Here is a 20,000-nt window from a genome sequence, read left to right on the forward strand (position 1 = left end):
GTATGTTTTATTTTTAAATTAGAAGTAATAATAAACATAAAATGCAGATAGGTGGCCTGACAGTGTACATCTTACCCACTGTATTCAAGATAGTGGGGCAACATTTCACAAATCCTCATCTTATGCATAGTTAATTGATTCATTCTAAGTTTATAAGAATGCATTAAATTCTTGGGAGACATAACTATGTACTAATTAATGTATATTTATGAGAACAGCATTATTTTTCTTCTATTAAATAACCTCAAAGAATTACTTACTAAAACAAGAGGCTTAAGTATTAAGTAAAGAAATCCTAAGATTTCTCTTATACACAAATCACAAAACCTGTGTTATAATTAAGGTGTTATTATTATTATTATTATTATTTATTATTATTTTAAAAAGTCTAGTTTTCTTTATACAAGCATTTCTGAATCTGTGGCACTGAGAAAATGAAAAATCTTTGTCAGTGGAGTGAACATTTATGACATTTCTTTCCACAGAGCAGAAGACATGTTGCTCCAAACCCATTTTGAAAAGCTGGGATGTTTACCACTGTGATCCTTTTCAGAAACTGCGCTTTAAAACCTAGAAGCTGTGGTCCTTTTCATTTTACATTAAACTGCAGGTAGGCAGCACCATCATCCAGGCACTTAAGGAAACCATGCAGTTGTATCAAGTGCTGGATGTGATGTAGCGCTGCTTTCTAAAATGAGCGATCACTGCAAAATAAGCAGAAATAGCTTTAAAGTGTAGCTAGCTTTATTCATATTAAAAAAGGGGTTTGGTAATACTAGTTTGTGTACGTAGGGAGGAATGTACGTAGGCCATCTGTTCAGAACCTTTTAGCTAGCAATGTTGATTTTCCTTTTCATTTCTTTCTTTTTGAAATAAAACAGTGGGATTTTGATGAAACCACAACCAACTGTGACTGAGGAGATAATGTTACTGTTTGTGGGACTCGTTGAAAAGTCCCAGAAAACATTTATATAAAAAATTGTTGTCAGATTAAGTAACGTTAACCTGATTTTACCTAATTCTCATCTCCTGCACGCTAAGCATATCCCCAGCAAACCGCCAAAGTCTGCTTTCTGGTCAAAACAGGTCACAACGCCACTGCAAAAACTGGACCGCTGACAGATCGCAGTTAATGCTGTCTGCATGTGCAGCAAAGGTCTAGTCAGATCGTTTCTTGGAATTAAGAAATTAAATGCATGTGTTTTGTTTTTGAGAAAATAAACACGTTTAAGCAATTTATGTACAAACCAATTCTCTTTGATTTGTTTCCTGGTGAACTTATTACATCTTTCAAAACACTTTCATCCCATCGTAGATCCGGGGATGGAGCTGGTGCGGTGTGAACACAATTAGCTCAATATGATAAGAAAGGGGCTTGAAAGTTTGAGTTTCCATTCATTCTTTCTCTTGTTATTTTGTTTTTTGTTATAATCAATTAAGAAACAGTAGAAAACAATCCTTGAACACGAACTTTCTCCTGTTTGAAGTTTGACAAGGACGTCCAGAAAGTGTTTCACAGCTAAATTGAAATGGTGTTGTTGAAAGGCACCAGCTTAACTGTCATTTTGGAGCTATTTTTCAAACAGGACATGAAGAAAAGACTGACAGCTGATGGTTATTTGCTGCAGAGATATTTGGTGGGTGCGCCACTCCACTCAGTGCTGCACTCAGGGCAAAGCACAGAAGTAGGAGAAGCGATTTAGCTTTGACAAGTTATCCCCATCCTACAAGTTGACAGTACTCCTGCCTTAACTGTTACATGTGAAAACCTGGGTGCCTAAATCAGTGATTCTGAGATTGCCATTGGTGAAGTCTCAACATGAAAATGCCAAGCATGTTGTTGCCTTGTTTTCTTTGTGATATCTTCCAGGGTATAAAAAAGCACACTGGCATGCTTAAAAAGGTTTAAACAGCCAACGTTGTTCCAATTGCCAATTAAACAGGACGAAAGAAATAAGACTGGAGCAACGGAAGCTGGAAGAACAGAAACAGAAAGGCATTCATTTGTGGATGGCTCGTTTCCAAGTTCAAATAGACGGGCTTGTCTTTTTGTATGAATGTGTCAAATGAAAAGGAATTATTCCTTTGAACATGAGCAGAAACACCCACAGATACACACACACACATATATGGCGTACAACAACGTACACACAAACAAATTATGGCTAAGCCTAGTTATTACCTAAGCACACTGGGTTAGCCTGAATGGAATGCCTGCTGTGAAACACACCACTTCCAGACACAAAGACTGGCATTACAGGGGAAAACATGCACACGCACACAGCTCTGACGTGCACACACTTTACACAGAGAAATAACGATGTAATTAGAAGGCAAACAATGCAAGCAATGCAAACACATGTTTGTATCTTGCTTTCAGTTCTTTTGCATTGCAATGCAGAAGGTTCTGCTGGGCCGTTGTTTTCAGTCCTGCTAAACACATGGTATCTTTTTAAATCAGCGGGTGGTTAAAGCTGGCCAAGGGTGAACATATTCATATGTTTTTGTATAGTTTGTGTGTGGGTGTGTGATAACTTAGACAGTTGGGGAGCAACATTAATATAAAACAATAAATATTAAAATTACTGTCTTAAGTGAATGCTTGGATTTTATTTCCAATTATGCTTTTGTTTTGCATAACCCAAACATAGTGCATCTGCATGTGTGTGTGTGTGTACACATGTTGTTAATGCCAGTAGAGAAGCTTTGTGATTAGAATGAGGAGCTATGATATACAGCTAAGAGTGTGCGGTGTCACATTTGAATGCAACTAATCAAAATAACTTCAAACTCAGGCTTCATAATCAGCCAAAATCCTTCTAATGAAAGGATTCTCAACATAATGTAGATCATTTCTTTGACTTCTGTGATTCACCTGCTGCTCTTTGTTGAATAGTTGGCCTGCACAGGCATCGCTCATTGAGACAAAACCAGAAAGAGAAGAAGAGAGAAACAGAGAGCTAGAGGAGGGGTTACAGAGAAAGAATGTGTCTGAGAGAGGAAGGCTGAGAAATTAAATTGAGATGCAGAAAAGAAAGACAGATTGCACCCATTCTGGCATGCCATCTTTACGATCTGTCTGTGAGAAAGCTAGTGAAATTGAACTCAGGTGTGGTGTGATGCCGAAAAAGCCATTTTCCCATTAGGTCCATGGAATCTCACATAAACAAATTACAAAAATACTTTCTCTATAAAAGAAAGGGTGAGCTTTCTGTAACTGTGCAGTGAAATCTGAGCAGGGCTTTGTTTATGTGTGTGACAGAGTGTTTACATTGTCCTCTGCTCCCATCCCTTCAGACGGGGAGAGCACCAGGCCTCCAACAGCTCTGTTTCTGTCACACTACCTGTCTGTTTGTGGGTTTTTTGTTATGGAGAACATGTGCTGGTTCTTTGTGTGTGTGTGTGTGTGTGTGTGTGTGTGTGTGTGTGTGTGTGTGTGTGTGTGTGTGTGTGTGTGTGTAACTGCGAAATGCCAATTCACTGTCCTCATTACAACTAGCTTAACCGCTCAAGAGTGATGAGTTCAAGGATGGAGGGAAAGGTTGGAAGCCAAGAAAGAGGGAAAAAACCCAATGATTGATGGTCATGATCTTACACTACTGACTGCACATGGTTGTGACTCGTTTGAGTAACGTCACACACTCCTTACAAACATCACAGGCTGTTCTTTGTCCTTTAGGTAACCTGTAATTTATCCAGTAAGGAACACCTTGCCACATATCACCAAGCATACCTGTTAGCTGACTAAAGCCACAGTCGCACCAAAAACAATTGCCAAACATTTCAATTACTTCCTCTTGCGGTCGATCCCACCTCAGCAAACAGCCACAGCAGCAAAACAAGTCTAGTTAACATCCATCTATCTTCAGAGTATTTATTTTGGCCTTTCTGTGTTTCCATAGCTGCTTGGTGAGTGTAAACTAGCGGCATCTGCATGCCTTGTAGCGAGCACAAGTACAGAGTGAATAAAATGTTTGATATGGATCATTTTAAGCGTCTGGTATGCTAATGTTAGCTGGCTAGCTGACACACTATTTCCTGTCCCACCTGCTGTTCACTACAGCAAGCGAGTAAATTTTGCATGGCCAGTTTTGATCTGGCTTTTGAATGCTCGCACTCAGCAGTAATACTAGAGCTCTAGCAGAAGCCTCCCCAGCCAGCTTCTCCCAGCAAGGGTGGGGATTGAGTCCAGGAGCTTTCAAGGTTACTCATATAAGGGGACAAGTGCAACATATAAATGTGTCCAAATCAACCTAAACATTAGTTCGATCAAATGGTCCAACTTCAGCAACCTAACCTGATCCATAATCCCAACACCTAGAGAGAGTAAAGAACAGAATGTGATGCTGATCTAAGATCAGCAATAGGAGGACCACCCACCAGTGAAGCTAATCCCATGGCTGCAGAGTTGAAGCCTTGCTGCAGGTCACTCCAGGAGAGGATATTAGAGTAAAGCATAGGTGCAATAGTACCTATTGATGATGGTTTTATATTTTATCCTGCCACGCTCTACTGTGCTTGGATTGAGAAAGAATGACTACAAAAATCTCTCTGCCTCTATCAAACTGCTAGAGTACAGTTCATATTTAGCATTACAGTCTGGTGATATAAGTGGTTTTTAAAAAGTGGGCTGACTGTCTATTTTAGGTCTTCTCACGTCACCAAAGTATAGTATCACTAAAATAGCAGTCCTCTTTTTTCATCCACGCACCCAATCCAGGGTCCTTTTTTTCATTTTTTGGGGCGATCGTGGCTCAAGAGTTGGGAGTTTGTCTTGTAATCGGAAGGTTGCCGGTTTGAGCCCCGGCTTGGACAGTCTCGGTTGTTGTGTCCTTGGGCAAGACACACAAGGCACTGACAGAGGCGCCAGTGTCCGGCAGCCTCGCCTCTGTCAGTGCGGCCCAGGGTGGCTGTGGCTACAATGTAGCTGCCATCAGCAGTGTGTGAATGTGTGTGTGAATGGGTGGATGACTGGTTGCGTAAAGCGCTTTGGGGTCCTTAGGGACTAGTAAAGCGCTATAGAAATACAGACCATTTACCATTTTTCATGAAATCAATCAAATTAAACCATCGGGCCTGAAAAGTCAAAGACTCACACAGATCTGAAGCTGTTGACATTCTTCTCAACTCTCTGTGTATATTGTGAAAGAAAAACACACATTTTCACACAAAGGTGAATCAGGCTGAAAGCTGGATCTGCATATTCTATCAGACACTCTCTAGAAGGTCAGCAGTGCATTTGTGAACACGTATCAGTAGCAGGGGTTTCAAACCTACCCCATCACATCTGCCATATATGATAGTTCTTACTCATTTTATTTATGAGGCCCAGTTTAACTGACCACTTATCACATAAAGTTACTATAGGCAATGATCCACGCATTGAGTATCACTCCATCAGCAGAAACACAGAAGAGCCCACTGCTGGTTCTGTTTTAGCCAGTCAAACACATTCACATCAAACACTCAGCTGGCGGCAATCTACGAGATATAGAGGAGTAGAAAGAAAAGAGCACAGCGAACAGAAGAGGAGGAGACGGAGATGCACTGATTCAAAGCAACCCTCAAAATGGAAGCCTTGGGACAAACAACCAATCAGAAAAGGATTGCTGTCTAGTCCAATCAGAATGCATTCCAGTGAGAATCCACTCCAGACCTAACCAACAAACCCTGGAGGTAAGCGCAGAAACAAAAGTCACACACAATGTGACCTAGATACAAAGCACAGCATCTTAACTAAGGGCCTGACCACGTCTAGCCTCACCGTTCCTAAAACTGAGGGAGTCTGTGTTCAATCTACCCTGAGTACTAACAGTACCACGTATATGTGAGTTTGTGCCTGTAGGTAGAGGGGACTGTTTGTGTGTGTGTGTGCACACATGACTCAAATGAGGTGGGTGTCTAGGCTTAGACCCTTGTTTCAGAGATGAAAGCAATGAGGATGGTGGCAAGGCAAATGGACGCATGAGTGTTCGCACTGCTGCATGCGCTGCATGTGCATGGCAATTGGTAAGCAGAGACATCTCCATAGGTCTGGAGTAATAAGAGGACAACATGCTAAACAACAACGCATGAAGGCATTTGAGTATGTATGAGTCCACAGGCACACAAACCAGTTTGTGCTTTCCCCTTACGCTTCAACTGTGTGTGTGTGTGTGTGCATGGAGTTGTGTCTCAGCCAGAGTGTGTACAGGATTGCATGAGAGTGTGTGGTTGTATAGATCCCTTCTTGGCAGTGGCAGTGTAAACTGAGGAGGGTCTTACATGGGCTTTAATCCTGTGCTGAATGTCATCGTACAAGTGTGGCTTTTCCACAGGGCCAGATAAGAGAGAGGGAACCAGAGGGAGAGTAAGTTCAGTTGCACATGTGTAAGTTATATGTACGTGTGCATGTGGGTGTAAGTGCGTACATGTATGGGAAAGACACCCATGTAAAGGATCCTGACCCACTGGTTGGATGTCAAGGATAATAGCAGTGACATACAGTAAGCTGTGAGGGACACAGAGAGCATTAATCTGCTTGTCTGAGCCGATCTAGTGACAGAGAAAGCGTCCACTCTGACATCCAACTCTAGGGTTTCACTGAAAAACATAACCTGGTTGAAAACACACTACACAGCCCAACAAGCTGATCTGTGTTGGACTAACTTGCATCTGAGCCAGGAGTTTATACACGTTTTTTCATTGTGGGGCTCAAATGAGAAGTTTATTCTGTAGCCCTAAGACTCGGGGGCTTTCTTTCTGCTCCCCGTGTCACATAGGTACCCTGCAGCAAGAGACCCGCGAGCCATTCTGGGATTTGAAGCTTAAGATCAACAAACATTATGCAGAGTTGAAAAGGTCGCTGACATAAAGTGTCAGTGCCTCTTTTTTCATGCAAAATAATTAATTATCATTAAAAATGCTGCAGTGTTACAAACATCAACACAGCTCATCTATTTAATAAATGAGGACAATGTTCGGGAAAATGTTTTCAGCTAGTGTGAGAAATAAAATGCAGCCTGCAGCTATAGACGGCCTAATTAGTGGTCAGCCCTAATGTTGAGTGGCAGTGCAAAGGTTGTTATTACAGTAGTTCAGTGATAGCCCAAGATATGAAGCCTGACTTTCAGTGAGAGGAAACAGGTAAATTCCTGTTAGTTTTCCTCTTCAATTCTACAAGGGGTGTCTGATAGCAGCTCTGGCACGTCTACAACAGGGAAAGAAAATAGTGAAATTCCTTCTTCTATTACTTATTAAAATACATTTAGTGTTTTTTCTCAGCCACGTGGTTTCCATGGGTGTCAATCTTGATCATAACTGTTTGCTTTCTATTAGGCAATTTAAATGTATCTATTGCTGCATACACGCGTGTGCAAGATCTTGCAGCAGTACTTGAGCTGAGGTATCCAACGTGCTATGTTTCAGGGTGTTACATCCTTTCGGTAAGTAGCCATATATAGTAAAGTCAGCAGGTGTGAATCCCCCTATTTTGTGGCAACCCCCCACCACATGCTGCCTCTGAATATAGCCCTCTGCCTCGGAGCAGCAGCCACATCTATGATTGGCAGCCTAGGGCTGGGTCTATATGTTAAAAACACAGTTTGGGAAACAGAGGCCTTACCCTAGACCTGAGGCTCTGTGGTATTTTTAGAGCTTTTAGTGTGGCTGCATGTGTCTTTGTGTGTCTGTTAAAGACAGGGAACTCAGGAGAGCATAGGAAGTCTGAAGAAAATAACTGGTTTAAAAGGAAAAGAGTGTGATTCCCATTTTTTTCTGTTTGCAAATCCCAGTGCCTCCCCTCTATCAGTGCTTCTTTGTGCACGTTCACACTTTCTCTTTGGGGTGTAATCCAGCTTGAACACAGGATCTCACCTTTGAGGTACCTTATGCACAGTTACTTTTCTGTATGTCTCATACACAGGCATGCACACGCACAAACCCACGGATGCTCAAAGTGCCTCCCCAGGTGCAAGTTTCTCCTGAGGGAAAGGATTTTGTGTGCTGCCATCACAATGAGCTGAAAATACCCTTTTAATCCTGCCAGGATCTCTCACTCTCTTTTTTCCCTCGTTCTTGAACTCTCGTTTACACACAAAACTTGCTGCACAGTTAAAACCTATTCAGTTAATCAATATCGTGCCCAGTTTGTGCCGATATACCACTCCTGCGACGCAGTATTTAAATATGTATTTCCAATATTCTAGATCTAAAGGAAATTTAAAAGGTGAATGTGTCTTGAGCAAATCCATTTGAAGAAGAACTTATTGTTTTATCAGTGAGGTGTTTTATGTACTTGTGTTTTATTGTATTTTATATTTGTATTTTATTGTACAGCACTTTGGTCAGCCTTGGTTGTTTTTAAATGTGCTTTATAAATAAACTTGACTTGACTTGACAAGTGACAGCGATAATAAATAATGAAGCATAAAACCGAGAGAAGAAAAAGGAGGAAGACAAAGGTGAAAAACAGCGACAGTTCAAGGTGGACTGATTTATGACTGTGGGCTAACTTGTACAGAGAAGAAGAGCTTACAGACTGAATCATACCTGGCATGTTCAGACAGAGAGGGGAAGATGAGGGAGTTCAGTATTCCAGCTTACATTCTCACTCGGTCTGCAAACTGTAAATGTTTTGTCAGTAATATAAGAAAGTAACAATATTATTCAATACCAGTGAAATGTCCATCCAATCAGGAGAAGGCCACTTCTGAATACTAGTGATACGTCTGTATTAGCTGGATAAATCATTAGGACAAGGATGAAAACAAAAAACCCAACAAAATGAGCTTCTTATAAAGCTGTTGAGAGCACCACTGAAAATATTTACTTAATTGGTACGTCAACAAGACTGTATAAATGATAAGCATCTAATAGGTTATGACTAGGGCCCCATATGATCCTATGATGCAACAAGTTTCTGATTCATCCCATCATCAGTGGCCAAAAGAAGAATTACATTTTGGTCTGCACTGTGTGGCTTGAGTAAGAAACCCCTTTTCATACCCAAGAGGACAGTTGTGTGGCTTAGTGAAGGAAGATGTGTGTCTAATACAACCAATTAGCAGAAAAGTCTTCAGATCTCCATATTTTGGCTGGGCTACTGAGGTGGGCCACACAGGGCTTTGTAGATTGATTCTGACAAGCTGCTCGCACATGTACATTTTAACTGCATGGATAAGCACTGATGAATAGGGATTTACTTGCAATTACAGAATTTAAAAAGCCAAATATTAGTCGTTCCTGCAAACGCAGGTTTGCATGAGCCATTGTACATGTGGCCATGTCTCTGCCTGCGTAATGAGCGTGTTGCGGGTGGGGAAAGGGAGCTTACTAAGACAAACCACCTTATGATCCCCACATCAGGTGTTTAATTGTCTTCTTCTTCACAGAACTTCAAAAAAAGGACACACACACACACACACACACACACACACACACACACACACACGAATAAACTTGTCTGCTTCACTATTTATTCTTTCCTTCTTTTCTCTCTTCCACATTTCCTCCTTCTAGACCTGCTGCAGCTGCAAAAGTGTCTGTGGGTTACATCTGTCTACAGCTTCACACACCGACAGTGACAAAGCATCCCTGTCGCTGCTCTTCACCTACATTAAAGAAATGTTTTGCATTTCAAAAGCAAGTATGTTCGATTTTTACAGTATAACTTAAGTAAAAATGTGGCCCTGAGTAGGGTTTAGCTTCTTCTTAACCTTTTCAAGACACGGTCTTCAGATTTGCCACACAAATAAACTACATTTTTTAAAAGTTGCCACAAAGAGAAGCAGCAACTCGCACTGCCAAAAGAAGTTTAGAACATAACCAAGTTGTTGTTGTTTTTTCTTTTTAATTGAACTACATACAGCATACTCAGATCTCAGTGCTCAGGTGTTGCTGAGCTATCGACTTCCCTCCACTCCTGCTCAACCTGGTGGAACCACCTTTGACTTCACAGACTGATTATGCTGACAGCTAGCTGAAGGATGGCCTCGGTCAGACGCCTCTACTGACCCCTAAGCCATGGTTCACTGACTACCAAAGACACATGGCGCAGCACAGCTTTGAACAAAGACGTATCATTAACCCAAACATTACCCAAATACATTCAGATTTTGTGCACACGCTGCTGGTTAGTAGACTACAACTTTAATAAGGTAGACAAAATATTGGAATTATAGGAAACGACTTCCTATAAGAAACACAACAAACAACATGGTACTTGAGTTCAATGACCCAGTGTAGTTTCTGTTTCTGACGAGACTCTAGTGGCACCACCCAAACTATAATTGCTTCAACAATATTTTATTTTCACACATAAATTAAGGGTATGATTTATAAAGCGCCGCCTCGAGCCGACTGACTGTTTAGAAAATCCAGTGTATTCATTAATGAACATTTACTGACTCATGTTGATATAAAGGAGATGATATTTCTTCAGGCAGTTTGTCAGCTTGTAATAATGAATGCGTGGGGTGATAGTTGTTTGCTAGTTCTAACCTGGCACACGGTGCAGGAAATAGTGGCAGGGCTGTGTCAGCTGCTGGCCTCATTTTTCACTGGAAGCTACTTACATTATTCCCTTTACCAGGTACACCTTGTTGGTTTTGGGTTGGATCCCCAGCTGGTACCAGCAAACCTTCAAAACTGCTTTAATTCTTCGTGGCATCGATTCAACAAAGTGCTGGAAACATGCTGCAGTTACTGCAGAATCGTCAGCTGCACATCCAGGATGCAAGTTTCTCATTCCACTACATCTCAGAGGTGCTCTGTTGGACTGGCATATGGTGACTGTAGGGGCCATTCGAGTACAGCGAACTCATTGTCATGTTCAAGAAACCAAATTTAAAATCTCTGAGCTTTGTGGAGTGATGCATTATCATTATCCACTGATAGCAGCCATCAGTAGATGGGAAAATCAGTGAACATGGGCAACAACAATACTCATTTAAACAATGCTCAATCGGTACTAAGGTTGATACCGTTGAGGCTGGCAATGGATTCTGTCTATATGTTCTTTTAGTTCTGCAGTAGAAACTCATCAGACCTGGCAACAACCTTCTGTCGTCCAGTTTCGATGAGCCTTTGTGAACTGTAGCCTTAGTTTCATGCTTTTAGCTTGCAAGAGTGCATCTGGTGTAGCTGCTGTAGCCCATCTGCTTCAAGACTCTTTGTGCTGTGTGTTCAGAGATGCTCTTCTGCATACCTTGGTTCTAATGAGTGGTTATTTAAGTTACTGTTGCCTTCCTAACAGCTCCAAGCAGTCTGGCTATTCTGCTCTGACCTCTGGCACCAACGAGGCATTTTCGCCCTGAGAACTGCTGCTAACTGGATATTTTCTCGTTTTCAAACTATCCTTTGTAAACCCTACAGAAAATGTGGGGAAATCCCAGTAGAATAGTTTCTGATCTGCCGGGATTTCTGAAATTCTCAGGCCAGTCTGTCTGGCACCAACAATCGTGCCACATTCAGAGTCACGAAAATCACCTTTCTCCCCCAGTTTGAACTTCAGCAAGTCGTCTTGACCATGTTTACATGTGATGTGTTTCTGCGATGTGCCAGGTGACTGCCAGATTAGAAACCTGCGTTTCTGAGCAGTTGAAAAGAGGAGCCTGTTGAATTAGCTGGGGAGTTTAAATGATGTAGTGATAAGCTAGTTAAGGTTGCTATTTTGTTTACAGTTAGAAATCTATAAACAACGTGAGACTGAAATTATCACATTATATTTTTATATGATGTTAGTTTCTTTTACAACTACTTAGGAACTTTTGGTCTCAGGTCTGTTATGAAGATAAAGACAGCTGTGATTATGGGCTGTAAAACTGCATTTACAGAAGCCATCTCTATGGTGCACAGCACTTATGGTCTGTGAAAGCTCAATTTCATGGATATGCACATACAACTTTATATTTATTTTATACCTGGAGCTCATTTATAATCAGCAGGCTGTTGCAAGAAAAGAAGAAAAAACACAGAATAGTGATGTCTAGAAGAAAACCTATAGGGCAACTTTGTTTGATGGCCATAAACAGAGGATAAAAGAGATTTTATCTCTTAAAAGTATGCAGTGGGCTGAGATATCTGGTGTTTATGTTTAACAGAACAGATCCCAGTTAAAATCTATGTATGTTTAAAGAGATCAACACCTTCAAGGGGAGTAATCTCTAGAAAGCATCACTCCCAGTCTTCTGGTTATGACTCAAAACTACAGACAGAAAGCTCTGGCCAGCTCTGCCACTCTGAGGGTGAGTGAGTGTGCATACCAGGAGTACTTCATATATTACTACATACTGTATTCTGCTGACATTTTAAATGCGAATTCCTCCTTCTGGGGACATAAAAGGCCCCCTATCCACTTTCACTATATAAAAAGCAAAAAAACTCAAACTTTGTTCAAGGTTACAGTTCGTTAAGATTAGGATTCAGCTTTGTATTTATTTCTTAACGAAATTGGACGCTAACATATCAGCTATGTTTGTCAAGGCAAAACATGAACCGAGAGACCCTCAGTAGAAGAAGTGGTTTGATCCATAGCTTCTCCAGTGTGTCTGTCAAAGTGTCCTCAGGCAAGATACTGAAGCCCAAAATACTCCCGATGCAAGTGTGAGTGTGTATGTAATACAGAAAGTGCCTAAAGGGATACAACTGTATGGATGGGGAATGTGGCTCGCACACGGAGTTAGAGTAGAGCTAAACAATTATCAGTCCTTTTATGCTGGACTAAGATATAGTAAGCTCTGGCCTGCAGTGCACAGGAGGAAGATGAGGAGATGAAACTTTTACCTGCTCACATGGCCCCCAAAGCTGCTGTGCTTTAATCTGGCTTGGATTTCAGCTCCACTCTGCCCTTTAATTATTTCCATGTCCACTCCATTTGTTAAGTAAAATCCATTCAATAGGCTGACAGAGGATTAAGAGGACTGTGATGTTTCTGACAATGTCGTTTATGTTGTGCATTCTTCTAAACTTCATCTTGACTTGCTAGCTAACCACGACCATGTGTCATTTCCTAATGATCCTAGATTGGCTGGATCCAAAAAACAAACAAACCAACAAAGAGAAAAATACTTCCAGGTTTAAACAGTTTGGATTTTGGGCTTTTTTCTCTTGTCTTTGTTCTCCCTCGTGCTCTGAGATGTACTTTTAATTTGCCAATGATCAACAGGTTAGCAATCCACCGCTGCACATAGACACTCTTGGGATGCTCGCAGACATACACAATGTTGCCATACAAACACTGTATCCTCTGCGAACAAAGAGTGGGCAAATGAAAGCCATCTTCTTGACTTGTTTTAACCTGAACAAAGTGCGTGCACACACATGCATGTGAGCAAACACAAATACATACATGTACACAAACACATTTCTGTCCTCACTCGGAAAGCCTCTGAGCTTCTTTTTGCTTTATTCAGTACAAATAGCTTCATGGTGGGATAAAAGCATAATGTTTCCAGAAACCCCCCACACTGTGCTTCACTCTTTTGGCCTCATGTTCTCCCTCACTTTTTCCTCTGACCCCCTTCTCTTCTGCTCTCACTCCAAAAGGACATTCTTATTTCATTAGAGGTGGGGTCTAGGAGGCCAGCGGGTAAACAAAACCTCTGTAATCAACAGCAGGACATACACAGCCTCAATGAGCCAATCAGAGTCTGTAAGACAGAACCATGGCTAACCAATACAAATCCACACCTGGATGTTTAGAACTCAAAGTTGCCAACTCAAACTCAGCACTTGGGTTCTTGTGGAATGCAGCCTAGCACCGGGACCCAAGGTTATCCATAAGAAACACCAATAAAATCTAGCATGCACACAAGCGCCCAGACACACAGATCCCTGGCTATTTGTCTATCGGTGCTGTCATCTCTGTTTGCTCATATTAGGGAGGGCTCACTCAGGGACAGGATATGGGGATTAGGTCTGGCCTTATTGCGCTGTAGCTACATACCACTGAATAGCTCCCATCTGTTCTCCCATAGAGGATGGCTAATACACGTTAGCTGCGCTCGTGCTTTGCACTGCCAGAATAACAGCAGTGGATAGATGAGCAGCACTGATATCGCTAGCCACAACACCACTCTGCACCAAAGGCTAATGTGCCTGGCTTATTCTATTAGATTAGGATAAGAAGAACTAATACACAAGTATACGCAGAAGATCATGATATCTGATTGGAGATACTAAAGCAGTAGGCTAATCATGGGTCCAATTCCAGATTTACCTTAAGGAAAATGTGTTAGAGCAGGGCAAAGTTAAACCCTAAGAAAGGTGGAGAGAGCAGGAGAGATGGAAAAAAGATGGAGAGATGGAAAGAGAGGGAGAAAGGGGGCAGTGTGGTCTGTTTCATTACGGTGAATCCTGACACTGCTGCATTCTCAGCACACATGGACTGGATTATAGGCTATGTGGGCTGCTCCGCCACTGTATAGCTCACCAACACTCACTTCAACACACATACATGCACACACACACACGAGCACTTGCGAATGCGCACACAAACAACGTGGCTGAAGACTCAAACGCTTTGCACTGCAGAAAGGCAAACCATTTGCTCACGCTATAGGACTCTTAATCCCAAAAGCAGTGCTGGGGCAAAGTGCACAACTTCTAAGTTGTTGAGGTTAGAGGCAGAGTCTGCTTGTGATGGTCCACCTGTGGATTACTGGGGGAAAGGAATGAGATGCACTGGAAACTATGAGTACACTATGCAGCCTGGTTTTCGCTCCCATTCCCACATAAATACATAAGGGCCCTTTTGCTTTTTTCATCTCGCTTTCCCTACCTTTGTTGTCCCTCATATGTACATTTATATGTCTCTTTTACACCACACACACACACACGTATTAGCTCGAAGCAAACCATTACCTCCCTGCACAGACCTCTTGCTGCACGTCTGTGTTCAAAGGGACCCTAAGCCCATGGGGGGGGCTTCGATATAAAACTCCCCAAACAGGAATTATGCTTTATGACTTGACATTCTTCATTTTATGCTTTTTTAGCTTTCAGCCTTGAAAAAAACCCTTTCATGGCTGTTCTGTGTTGTATTATAATTAGCTACCCCACACACTGGCACACAATAGGGTGGAGTAGTGCGGTAAAACTTTACTGTGACTGAAAAAGTGGGGTGCGGAGAGACAGACTCATCCATCTCTGGTTTTTCTCACTGTGTCGTTTTTATCACCTATGGGCCCTGGTATGTTCGCTTTAGGCTGCTGGGTGTATATAGGTCCAATAACACACAGTTTCCTATAGAGCCCAGAGTGCATGCGCCACACTCAGCACAATCAGCATATGAACACTTCTCTGAAAAGCAGCCTAAAAACTCTAAACATATACATAAAACTGAATGAAACTTCCCCGAGCAATGGAAAAGTCGGCTCTATTCCACTCTCCTGTGTCAGAGTTGGGTAATGCTGTGGTTATTGTGGTATCATCAGTGTTCCTGTCTAACGGTTACTCAGCCTACTGAAGAAGTGCATTGTGTATACGATCATTAAAGTATTTGGAACACATGTACAGTATGACACTCTGGCAAGGGCTAATGTTAACTTCAAAACTAGCCTAAGGTGTAACAACAGCTGTGCGGAAACTCACTGTGAAGAAACAGATGTGGGTGGTCATGTTGGTGGTCATCATGCCCATATTCCCTCTTCATCATCCTGTGAGTGAACAGTAAAAACATGCATCATCATTCTTATCATTTCATTGCGCAAATTCTGGTTTATTGGGTTGAGTCTCATTAACTAACTTCTCTGTCCAGCCTTAAACCCCGATGACTTTAAATCCAAACAATCCTGCTCATGCTCTCATTCAGAAAAGCTGTGCATGATATCACCATTCCTCAGTGTGATTGTTAGAAACCAATAACTAAACACATAAGGTGTTTCCTTTAGACTGAATCTGTGCAGACAAGAGCCCTGCTAACCAGAAGGCTAATTCACTTAGACACTTACAATATGATAGTTAGCATGACCTGGCAGCTCACTATAGCCAAACCCTTGCCTGCACAATGCTAAAATAGGCTTCAGTAAAGCAGAGTCTATGCTAATGTGACACTCCAGCAAAAAAAAAATCTTGGCTGTACTCCACGGTGGCTTTGGTTGAACTGAGTAGTTGTGACAAGCTCGGTAAACTCAGTAGGCTACATCTCAGCAGCTAAGCTATAGATATAATGGCCTTTCAATGGAACATGCTACGTGCTAAAAGCTAACGTGCAGTGAATGGCTGTGACAGGCCCCGTAAACAGAGCCAGACCTATAACCACTCATTCTGCCAGGTTAAACACACACACACAGACACACAAACAGGCCAAATACCATGTGCTACTTCTCATAAAGTTGAAGCAGCCAGCATGTTAGGACTTAGAATAAAGAACAACAATCTAAAAGAAAAGGTTGTATAATTCTGTCTCTGATAAACACTTTATGGCTGCTTTCTATTTCCTTCCGAGGCTATTGCCAAGCATCTGGCAGCGGTGCTGGCATGCCTAAATGAGAGCAACATGAACGCAACATGCCCGTCAAACTGCACAGACTCCATGCTGAGACACAAACCCAGGGTGCTAAATCCACATCCTGTGCATGTCACCTCAGAGTATTTTTCACTTGTCCTCTCACTAACTCCATTACTAATTAAGCAGGGGCCTGGGAGTACAGTTAGAGGATTGGTTTGAACCTGATAACTGTGGCAATGAGATTTGAATGAGATGTGGTTTTGGCGCCTTGGAAAACTTGAAAGTGTATTCTCGTGTTTGTGTATCCAACATGCCAGCGCATGGATGTGTGCTCACGCGTCTTAAATTTGCAGCGCGTATGTGTGTGTGCGTGTGTGAGCACGTGCAAATGCAAACGCATTGCAAAAAAAAAAGTGCATGTGTGGTCACTGGTATGTTATTCATGGCACTAGCTGTATCTTGGAAAAGCATTGTGGTCTCTAGGGTGAGCATGGAGAGCCTCTTCATCATCATTATCATTATCATCATCAATCATCCTTCAAGTGGTGTTCCTGGACCCGGCAACGGACTGAACCACTGACCTAGCCACACTTGTTTATTATAACTGAAATGGGAATGACGGAGGAAAAGAAGGGACAGTAAGGAAATGGAGAAAGAGAGATGTCACTAGATGTTAAAGAAGGAAAAGACAGAAATTGGTGGAGTGGATAAATCACGAGCAGAGGCAAAACAATATCAACTAGAGGTGAGACAGACAGACAGAACAACATGTTTTTTGGGGGGAAAAGCGTAACTAAACATGTCAGTTAAACTGCAAGGAGGCAAAAGAAACGTGAAGACCAGTGTTTGGAGATAAACACTATGACCTCAGGGAAGTCAAGTTAATTGCTGAAGTTTCCCATAAGGTCAAAGATCAGAAATGAGGAAAAAACAATGAGGTGGCATATCTGACCTCTGTCAACAGGGTCTGCTGGTCATTTTAAACTGTGTGTTTGACACAAGGGTACCAAAAAATCCTAAATGCAGAACAGGAAGGTGAAGATGTAGTGTTGACTGACACGTTCATGTTTCTCTTTTGTGGCAATGCAACCAGGGCAAAAAACTAGCATTTTTTTTTCAATTAAAGTTATAAAAAAGAAAAGGAAAGAACCCTAACAAGGCTATTATCCTTCACCCTTTTTCAAACATGGTAAAGAGAAAACACTTGGAGCAGATGTGCAACAATAACAAATAACATATAAACAGGGAAATGAACTCTGTAAAACATCTGCAGCTGGACGGTCTCCACGCTGGCTAAATCGTTATCAGCATCGAAGTAAAATCAGGATCTAAGTAACGTCAGCATCTTCAAAACTGGAAATATCTTTCAAAATATAAAATGCGCCCGCGATTTCCTTCTGCTAGTGCCCTGACCTGTCACGACACTGAAAACCGAGGGCGTCTGTTATTTTCCTTGAGTCATGACCGAGGCCAGGAGTTAGCATCTGAATTTCAGACACAGACATTTCTCCCATTCCACTGCGTCCTTTTGTCTCGTGGGCTGCGACCGGCCCGACATGCTGCCACTTTTAGTTTAAAGTGAGTTTTTACAAAGTTTACACAACGCGGTGATCTGTTTGACGTCAGACTTTGCAAAACCATTAAAGTGTGTTTGAATAGCAAAGCTCGCAAGAACAGACGTTTCCAAGGAAACGGCAACAACTAGTTTCCAGACTTCAGAGAATGATTTTTCATCGTTACCGCAGAGAAAACTGCTATCACACATTTCACAATTTCTTTTCTCTAATCCAAGGTCTAATCTGTTCTCTGTGAACATTTTCCCATTCCTTTTCTTATTCTTGCACGTTGCGTTTTAATCTTCGGCTTTCGTTTTCCCCCAAACGCCGCACAGAAAGGAAGAGCCATCGCAGTTCTCTTGTATAGACATAAAAATTCACCCTTAGCAGTGAGCATAATCCAGCCAATCGCCACAGATTTATGACTTATTTTGTTATTCTGTACATTCTTAACAAGATTTCCCAGAAACCCTAATAATACTTTTTTTGCAAGCTGTTTTCAGTCCAACTTGAAAAAGTTGAAGTATCACTTGCAGAGAGGCACTGTTTCATATGTCAAACACTATAAACACTGTTGCAGTAAAACTGCACCGGGTAGTCATACTGAGGCAAAGATATTTATAAGTACAAAGTGACGTGGAGTAATGTGTGATAGTAAAAACGAAACCCCTGCTGTTCACAGTTCAGGAGAAAGTCTACTGTGGCTGCAAGTGATACGAAGAAACAATGTGGTTTAATAGTGGGATAATATTTTACCAAGGCAAATTTAAAATATAACATAACATAGAGAACACAAGCAAGGTGTTAAAGTAGTGCTTGTGGGGTTACAAGGTGGTTTCAGTGGAACATAGTCTGCATTCCTATAGACTTTCTTCAGATATAGATTTAGACTGAACGCTGCAAGTATGCATGTATTTTAGATTCACAGGCGCTAACAGCAAAAATGTATTGAAATCTTTACATGTTGCTCAGGTATGTGTGGGGTGATGCATGGATACAGCTGTGTGCTTTGAAGCGTGCGTGTGTGTTTAGTTACTGAATGCAGGGGATGCCCGCTGCATGGTTGATTCCATTTTAGAAAGAGGTTTGAGAAATATGTAAAGTATATAAAGATGCAATAATGCATATCGAATAGAACAAACAAAATTCGACTCAGTGGAAATCCCCAGGTATTCATCTTAACCCTCCCACAATCTACCACGCGCACACATGTTCAGAGTTTGGAATCCCCCCCGATCAGTGACTGAAAAGAGCTGTGATGAGTTTAAATTACATGCAGAATACAAGAAGTTTTATCAGTCGGTGCTGTGGCAGTCATCATCTCCGTCTTTCTTTGAAGATTCCTCTCTCCTGTCAGTGGTTTCGTGTGCTTTCATGACATCAACAAAGGCTCAGGTGTGCACCTCTGCATGCGTCTGCGAATGCATACCTACAGGCAAGCACATGCTTATGCACATTTACACTGTTTTCAGGGAAATATACATAAACTTTGGGCTACTAACAGAATCAGTTTGTTATCCGTTAACGGTGTTCAAACAACCAAATTAAGTCTGTCCTCAGGCAAGGCTGGATGTGAGCGTGATTGAGAGATAAATGATACATAAACTAATCTCACATAGAAATACCTTCAATCAAAAACACTCATGTGTCCCCTTCAGGCCTATTTTTCTAAATGATATAAATAATTTTGGCAAGAAGAAATGGAATTGAGAGAGAAAAGACTGAGGGAAAAAGAAAAGGGAAATTTCATGCTGTCAGTTCTAACCACAACTGACTCGTGGTGAAATGACAAATATGAAATTTAAATTGCTTTTAAAATCCTGAAGGCGAGAGCCTGCGTCACGTCAACCTGTGTAAACAGCTCCGAACGCATTTCTAAGTCGCGTGCGTGTTCGTGCCGACCTGCTCCACAGGGGGTCGGTGGTTGGCGTGGAGAGGTGCTCGTGGCAAGCTTCGGTGATGGACATTTGCTGGGTGCATGTGGTGCGAATGATGAGGGTGATGCTGGGGATGGA

The 20,000-nt window shown here is 41.8% G+C and overlaps 1 protein-coding gene across 1 annotated transcript in view; it reads right to left on the minus strand.

The window, feature by feature from the left end:
- LOC113013675 (ERC protein 2-like) overlaps positions 1–20,000 on the minus strand; it is a 158,059-nt gene that overhangs the window by 21,525 nt on the left and 116,534 nt on the right. Inside the window, exons 19-20 of the mRNA XM_026154768.2 lie at positions 19,888–20,000; positions 15,571–15,635 (exon numbers count right to left, since the gene is read on the minus strand). The exon at positions 19,888–20,000 is cut by the window's right edge and continues 49 nt beyond it. Of these exons, the coding sequence (XP_026010553.1) occupies positions 15,609–15,635; positions 19,888–20,000 (140 nt within the window). The 3' untranslated portion in view covers positions 15,571–15,608. The remainder of the gene's footprint in view (positions 1–15,570; positions 15,636–19,887) is intronic.

The sequence above is a fragment of the Astatotilapia calliptera genome, chromosome 20 (assembly GCF_964374335.1).
Source record: "Astatotilapia calliptera chromosome 20, fAstCal68.1, whole genome shotgun sequence".
Lineage (NCBI taxonomy): Eukaryota > Metazoa > Chordata > Actinopteri > Cichliformes > Cichlidae > Astatotilapia > Astatotilapia calliptera.